Source organism: Nicotiana tabacum, chromosome 21 (genome assembly GCF_000715075.1).
Source record: "Nicotiana tabacum cultivar K326 chromosome 21, ASM71507v2, whole genome shotgun sequence".
Lineage (NCBI taxonomy): Eukaryota > Viridiplantae > Streptophyta > Magnoliopsida > Solanales > Solanaceae > Nicotiana > Nicotiana tabacum.
This window is the reverse complement of record NC_134100.1, coordinates 89,192,098-89,200,493: the sequence shown is the minus strand read 5'-3', so window position 1 is coordinate 89,200,493 and position 8,396 is coordinate 89,192,098. Positions and strand designations below refer to the sequence as shown.

The 8,396-nt window shown below is 35.2% G+C and overlaps 1 protein-coding gene across 3 annotated transcripts; it reads left to right on the top strand.

The window, feature by feature from the left end:
• The first annotated feature begins 404 nt into the window (after nucleotides 1-404).
• On the top strand, nucleotides 405-7,873 carry LOC107791239 (mediator of RNA polymerase II transcription subunit 20a-like). Of its 3 annotated transcripts, none has more exons than XM_075242378.1 (6): nucleotides 413-604; nucleotides 1,882-2,011; nucleotides 2,145-2,287; nucleotides 3,468-3,649; nucleotides 4,380-4,469; nucleotides 7,367-7,873. In XM_075242378.1, exons 2-6 carry the CDS (start codon nucleotides 1,998-2,000, stop codon nucleotides 7,607-7,609), a joined length of 672 nt encoding a protein of 223 aa, XP_075098479.1. In that variant the 5' UTR covers nucleotides 413-604; nucleotides 1,882-1,997; the 3' UTR covers nucleotides 7,610-7,873. The 3 variants fall into 3 exon arrangements, with proteins under 3 accessions (XP_075098481.1, XP_075098479.1, XP_016468746.2); XM_016613260.2 differs by having other exon boundaries at nucleotides 414-604; nucleotides 3,471-3,649; XM_075242380.1 differs by lacking the exon at nucleotides 4,380-4,469 and having other exon boundaries at nucleotides 405-604.
• The last annotated feature ends 523 nt before the right edge of the window (nucleotides 7,874-8,396 follow it).

Below are 8,396 nucleotides of genomic sequence, written 5' to 3'. Positions count from 1 at the left end.
CTGTCTATGAAGATTTTGTAACGATTCTGATTCCCCTTCTTCATTAATTGTAGGTCCTTGAATCTTTCCTCTTTCCAGTCTTGATTCATTCCGCTCGTGCCTCTTCAGCAATTGTTTTAGGTTCGAACATTGGTTCTCCATTATCTCGTGGGTGTTCTTGCGCTTCATACATCTTTTAAATGAAATATGCTAGTTGTCATTTCCTCATTGTTCCACGTATCATGCTTTGTCAGCTAAATATAATTTCATGTGTATCATTTATTTACCGCCAATACAAATATAAGTGTTATCTTTTAAAAGGGAAAAAAATTAAAAAATTGAGTATGGCACTTGCTTTTTTCTTTACTTTTCCCATGTGTAATTTCAAGATTCCCTTCATTATAATTTTCTCCTGTAATATGTTCTTTTGAGTTTTGACTTAAATCGCATATCACGACTGCGACGTATAAATCGCATAATCAGTATTATGACTGCGACTGTGTATCGCATGTAAATGCTCATATATCCCGCCGTGATCTGGGCTCAAACATAACCTACATTCAACCTCCAATTCCTTCCCTTCTTCGTCGGAGAAAAGCCCTAATCAAAACCTTTTTATTTTCAGGTAATTCCTTAAACAAATCGTTTTTAATTTATGGGCACGATATGTAACAAGATTTCCCTTTTTGTTTTTTTAAAAAAAAAATATAGATTCTGCACAATTTGAGTTTTAAAAGTTTCCATTTTTTTCTCTTTTCAAAATCCGAGCTCCCTTCTGTTGATTATGATCTTGTGGTGTTAATAGTTGTTTTGAATTTGCATTATTTTGTGGTTTTGAGTTTGTACTTTGTTCCGATAGTGACATTTCCTCACTCGAATTAGCATTTTCCAGTAGATGACACTAATAACAGTGAGCTCTTTGTTTCTGGAAACACTTCACATTTTTTTTGGCCCGTTTCATTTGGTCTTTGCTATCAAAAAATTGGCCGTTCTCCAGTTCTGAATTTGGTCCCCTCGACCCATATATTCCCGCATTTCTCCGATTCACATGTCGCCATATAGTAGTAATCTTTGTCTAGCACAGCTTTTGTCAAGAATGGAATATTGTGGTTGTCAATTGTCATTGGGTTTAGCCAGTGGCGGAGCGACATTGAACCAAGGGGTCGCTTCGTCAGAAAATTACACTATATTGCGTAGATAAATTTTTTATTTTATGTATATTTACTATACGTTGACTCCAATTATTATTTTTTATTATATCTAATTATTTATATTTTGACACCCGATAAAATTTCTGGCTCCGCCACTGGGTTTAGCACCAATATTGGCAATTGAAAATTCATTTGTCGCCCGCAGCCAATTATCAAATGTTTGTTCTGTTAGCAATTGAGTGAAACCCATTGAGAATTGATCAGTAAAAGGAATATTTTCTGCCCTGTCATGAAATGACAAAGCCTCTGTAGCAACAAACATTTTCAGTGCATTGATCCTCAAGTTCACATAGTCGCAATTTATGGGTGTGTTTTAGTACAAATAGTCTATAGTACAAATAATCTCCGCATGTAAGGAATCTAAAAGGTAAATCGCAAGCCTTGAGTGCATTTCAATTAATTGCAATTTTTAACTGCACTTAGAGTATGAATACTCTCTGCAACATGGTCAGAGTCTGGAAAGAGCAAAATGCATTCGACCACTGAGACTTAAAAGCTGCGAATTCTAATTGAGCTTCATAAGTTGCATTCCAGTATTGAGTTTTATAAGAAGAATGCGATTTGAGCTAATGCTACTCCTTGACGGCTCTTTACGTCTGATTACTTAGGACACATGAAAGTCGCATTCCGTGTATGAGTTTTGTATATTTTGGTATTCTCACAAAAACTACATATTCCTGGAATTTTGCAGCCAACGAGCGCACACTTTGGGAAAAACATCCCTTCATTCTTTCCTCCAAAAGGAGCCAAAGGGCTAAAAGGGTTTTAGAGTGTAATTTTCTCCAGCTTGTTTTTGCAATCAACAATATGCCAATCAAATGGTAATGATTCTTGAATTTTACAAAAAAAGTGAAATAATTCTTGAATTTTACAAAAAAAGTAACATTTCTTATAGATCTTGGTGCATATGCTTATATATTTATGTGTAGACCGTGTTACTTTGTCTGTCCCTAGGGTTTTGCACTGGCAGCCAAATGCAGGCACAACAGTCAACACTCAAATACTAACAGAAGTATCTCAGTGTGTTGAGAGTATAAATGGGGTTAAAGAAGGAAGGTGGAAAGCTACTCTTAGCTTCTACAAACCCATGCTTCGAGGTATTTCATTACATAGTTAACCATATAATCTATTTAATACATGCTAGTGTTATCTTTGCATTTTTTTCTACCTGTGTTTTACTATAAATCGGTGTTTTTTTTTCTCTGAGTTCATTAAAAAAATTGGGGTTTTAGCATTTTCTGTTGATACCTGTGATTTACTATAAATGGGTGCTTTTACCCCCCCCCTGAATTCATTAAAAAGATTGGTAGGTTTTATCTCCAGTAAGGTAAATTATTTATAAGCAAAGTAGTTTTGGAAATTTGGGTCCGAATAGAGCAGAATGGTTATGAAGGATCTTTGCGTTTTTTTTTTGGGATAAGGTAAAAGTTTATTCATGTACCAACCTGTGATTTACTATAAAAGGGTGATTTTTTCCCCTCTGAATTCATTAAAAAGATTGGATTTATAGGTAGGTTTTCTCTTTTGTAAGATAAACTATTTATAAGCGAAGTAGCATTGAAATGATTTGGAGGATTTATCTAGCTGATACTAACTGTGTAGTTAATTGATTGATTGTTTGATGGATTGTTCCTCTTTTGTAAGGCAGCCTTTTGGAAGAGTGTTAAACTCGCGTAGGAGCACGAGTAAGAAGAATTTTACAAAGATAAAATGGGAGGGGGCAAGAGGATGTGAAGATTTAAAGGGTAAAAAATTGAATATGAAATGTCAAGGTAAAAGATTGAGAATGAAAAGTTAGGCTCTCATTGATCAGCCTTTGGTAAGGCTGAAAACTTGTACTTTGCGAAAAAAAGGAGTGGTCCTGTTAGGCAATATATAACAGATGCACACAAGCATTGACATATATGTTAGCGATAAGTTTAAGCTATTCATTCTCAGGCTAGTTAGGCTTGATAGTGCATATATTGTGCACATGTGAACCTGCTTCAACCTTGCATATCATTTATTTTATAAACAAGAAATTTTCCAAGGGCAGCGGTGCACGGTTCAAAACTCGATGTATACTGGGCCACCCCTCTAATTTTTGCCGCTTAAATACCTAGTTTTTGCCTGCGGCAGGCTTTGAACCCATGATGTACGTCTAACTTACACATCACACGTTGCCCTCCTCGTATCACTAGGCCAAATCCCCGGGGGCAACCTTGCTGTCATTTTTGTGAGTACTTTTGCACCTTTATAGGAGATTTGATTGTGGAGTGACTTTTTTCCCCCTCTTAGTAGAACAAGCAAATGCATTGGAGTTTCCCCGTGATTTTTTGGGTATTTCGCTTCAAGAACAGCCCAGCAAGTATTACTTTGTAATTAGAGGGCAACGGTTGATCTTGGAAGCAGAGTCATCAATTCAGACGATAATGGAGAAGTTGCAGTCTTACAAAACAAGGGTTGCACTTAATTTTGAGGTTTGTATTACTGAGATCTGCAAATTGTTGTTCTTACTGCAGGAGGATGATTAAGTTATCTAGCACCATCCACAGTCTTGGCTTTTGTAAATTTAAATGTCTATAAGTGATATTATCCACATTTATTGTGCTTCAATTATTTGTGAAGAGTGAAGAACTTCCCCACTTTAATAAAATTATTTACCTAATTAATATAAGTGAAGATTGAAGAACTTCACGACGATGACTGAATACGTATGTGGGCCCTTAAACTTTCTCTTAGACACCTAAACTATTCTCTCAGTGGATTCTTTGCCGTGTCACCAGCGTGTGAAACACACGCATGTATTTTCTTAACTGTTTCAACACATCTGTGTCTAATAGGTATAGTTTGAATAGAGATAAAACGCTTAATAGACCATGAGCTTAGTTTAAGTGTCTAAATCTAAAATCCTGACAAGTTTAGGTGTCTATTTATTCAGCCTAAAATGAAGTTTAAAGAATTGTGTTATCCAGTTGGGTGGCCATTGACCAGCTATACTTTTTCAAACAGGATTCATTTTTGAACTAGCCAAGCTTGTTTTTTGCAATACCAAAAGCACTATATGTTGCTGGTGAAGGTTGTCTGTTCTCTATGGTGATTCTTAGAAGATAATTTTCCATTTTTACTTTGATTTATCCTTCAGAATTCTAAAAATGGACTTACTTAGCACTACTTCATAATACTCATTAAAATATTTGACTTACATAGGGGTTTCAATATCAACTTGGTGACTTCCAGCTGCGAGTAGGCAAAGTTGTTCCAATCCACTCTGAGAGCTTGAGGGGAATAGTTATGGAGGTATTTAATAGCTTTAGATATTTATTCTCTGTTGAATGCTATGTGGTTAAGCCTTCTCTGGAAGATAGCTATGGAGGATTTCTGTGATCTATTATGCTTTGTATTCTGCATGGAGAGGAATTGATTTATTGTGCTTTCCTAAAAGGCAAAATGGCCTCGTGACCACTTAAACTTGCACGGTTTTTTCAACCCGGTAAACAAACTTATTACTTTCCCATTTGGACACCTCAACTTGATCAAAACTTATGATTTAAATATCTCCACCAGAGCGTGACCCTCACCTGCGCTAACAAGGATCACACATCACATGATAAGTCTTTTATTGTTTGACATGCGTAATTAGTGAGTCTCTTTTTAAAAAAAAATAATTTATCACAATTTTAAATTCTTTATCTCTTTCTTCTTCTCCATCACTATTAAAACCATTCCATGGTTAATCACTGCACGACCATCAAAAGCTCCAGCCATAAATATTAACAAGACCTATCACCAGAAAAGAAAAAAATACCAAATCAACTACAACAAACCTTACCAATTCCAACTAATAAAATTCCAGTATCAAACCAATTTTCCTTGGGGCAAGCAAAACTGGAAAATTCCTCCAATGCAAACTTTGATCTAGTGATTTCAATTAATAAAATGCTCTAACGCTCACAATTCTCTTTTACTCCAAAAATCAACCCCAATATACATTAATTACTACCGCCACTGCTATTATTGTTAACACTTAATCGAAAAGGATAGACCTTGTTTAAGAAGTGAGAAGTTAAGGGAGACGGGGGTGAGAAAAAAAGGGGGTGGCGTTTGAAATATTGCAGGAACATAAATGGGGAGGGGAAAAACGCATCTGGAGAGAAAGGGTTTAGGGTGCTAGGATGGAAAGAGGGGAGAGGGTGGGGGTGGAGAAAGAAAAGAAAACGAGAGAGAGAAAAGGGAGGCGTGAGGGGGATGATAGAAGTTTTTTTTTTTCCTTTTTATTTTAAATTTATATTTCTGACTTAAGGTTTTTGTTTTAATAAAACATTATATTCACGCGCTTTTTTTGTGTGATTGGCACATATTATTGCCACATCAGTTACATCACTTCCACATAAGCATGGTCAATGGTCAAAGGTATTTATTAATATGCAAATAGTTAAGTTAAGGTGTTCAAATGGAAAAGTTGTAAGTTTATTTACCGGTTTGAAAAACGGGTGCAAGTTTAGGTGGCCACGAGGCCCTTTTGCCTTCCTAAAATAATTACTACTTGTCCTTTACTTAGGGTGTGTTTGGTAGGAAGGAAAACATTTTTCGAAAAATATTTTTTAATTTTCTCATGTTTAGTTGGCTTAAATATTTTGGAAAACATTTTCTTCCAATTGGAGGAAAATGTTTTCCCTATTAAAAGAAGGGAAAACATTTTTCAAAACTCTTTCTCAATCTTCCCCACCGTATTCCCCATCCCCACCAATCCACCCCACCAACCCACCACCACCCCACCTTCACCCCCACCCTAAATAGAAATATTATTAATAATACTTTCTTTTCATGTTATAGATAGAGTACTTTTTCAACAAATGAGTATTTTCTTTTCATGATATAAAAATGTATTTTTTCATTTTAACAAAAAAAATATTTTTTCTTTTCATGATGTAGAAAAAGTATTTTCTTTCATTTTAACAAAATGACGTAGTAAAAAGTATTTTCTTTCATTTCAACAAAAATAGTATTTTTTTTTCATGACGTAGAAAAAGTATTTTATTTCATTTCAACAAAATGGGTACTTTGTTTTCATGATGTAGAAAAAGTATTTTCTTTCATTTCAATAAAATGGGTACTTTATTTTCATGTTGTAGAAAGAGTACTTTTTTTTTTCAACCAAAAAAAGAGTATTTTCTTTTTAGTTATGGAGCACAAATTTCAACGTTTTTTTACCTAAAAAAATAAAACATCACATTAGTTCCTTTGGGTTTGTGTGAAGTTTTGTAAGAATAATTAAATTCTTGAAGAAAACAGAGTCCGGAAAACGTTGGGTATTTGTGGGGGTGGGGAGCAAAGGAAACATGGAGACTTGGGGGAAGGGGTGAAGAGAGTAGCATAAAAAATATTTTCTACTCTCTAACCAAACAATAAAAAATATTTTACGAAAAACATTTTTCAATCACCAACCAAACAAGGGAAAATAAGTGATAAAACCACTCATTTTCCATGAAAACATTTTCCTTCGTACCAAACACACACCTAATGCTAGAACATGGTCGCATAAACATATTTTCACTTGAGACCTCTATGGGGCTAGCTGAAGGACCGAGTCTTAGTGCTTTTCGTATTAAAAGAAAGTACAATGGAATGGATAGAATCAAGTCAATAGTTGTTGGTGTCTCTGGGGGTATGTGATGCTCTGTGGGAACTATCTTGTTGATCTTATCTCTATTAAGGTTCTCGAAATGATGATGTGAGATAATGACTATCTTATCAGTATGCATTATTGGATGGATATCATTTGATGTTGCCTAGTTCATGCTCTAGCTGAGAAGATGGTCTACCTTAGAGTACGAAGAAAGAATGATGAACTTTTCTGGGTGCTGATATGTTTAGGAACAGAACTTCATGTCACACTTCACTTTGAACCTGAGTATTGATGGATTGGCTGCATGTGCTTAAATAGTAAATGGATCCCAAATAGCCCACTAGTAGGTTCTATTTCAAATACACAATGGACGTTCTTTTCTTTTCCTTTCCTCCCATTATCTTCAGCATGATCTCCCCCGTCTTTCTTCTGATTATATAGTATGCGTTAATTGGGTGTACTTAGCTTTTCTCCACCTAGTCTTTGCATTGCAACGGTCGTTTATAAATTTCAAGCAGTTCTATGTTATGAGCATGTTGACCTCACAAGTTGTTTGTTTCTTTTGTAGATGGAATATCTTCCAATTTCCTCATGGGAGAAATCACACCAGATTGTGGGTGAATTCTTCGACATATGGCAGGAAGCTCTTGCGAAAAGATCATTACCAGGTCATTTTGTGCACATTGAACCAATTTTTTCAGAGTTTGGACTCTCTGATCAATATACTTCACAGCACACAGCTGTACAGTATGCTAGCATTATGGCTCAAATGATAGCTACAGCTCAATCAGCACAAGCTGTGAGAAATTAGATTTTAGCATAATATTCTGTTGACAATATAAGATTTTAGCCCTGTACCTGCTACTACTGCCTTATATAGAAAACCGACGTTAAAGACAGAACTGAATATTAAGAAACTAAAGTGTTTCGTCATTTTTAACCTTGGTCTCAAGCTGCATAGAGATTACTGATATCCAGGACATTGCTTTCTGTAAGTTAATGTTATACTCTTTATGTTCAGAAACAGATCGGGAATATGCACGTAGAACATGATGTCTATACATAGCTACTTTGTTATTTATTTGCAACTAAAAACAAAATCTCAATACAAAGCAAGCTTAAAGCTACTATTGTTTCAGATCAGTATAACTTCTTTTCCTTTTACTGGGTGATATTAAAGGAAAATGTTTGCTTTTGTCTGAAGTGCAAGAATAAGGAAACAGGATTGTACCAGATATGGAAAAAACCCTTTCTGGGTCATTTATTAAACTTGAAAAGTTCAGACTCCATCACCATAACCCTAATGCCACGTGGCATCTTCCTAGAATATCTTGAAAAGCTGATGTGAGGCGAGGCAAAACAACCTAACTCAGCGATCATTTTTCACGCTTAATGTTTGTATCAAATCAATAAATATAACAGGTTTGTACCAAATGTCGAGTATGAGTGAATAATTAAGTTCACTTACATTTGTTTTGTCGTGCTACCACCTATTGACATACCGACATCAAAGGCTATTACACCCTGATCGATATTTTAATCATTGTTGATCAGCACAAAAAATATACGAATCATCTATCAATTTGTTTAACCGATAC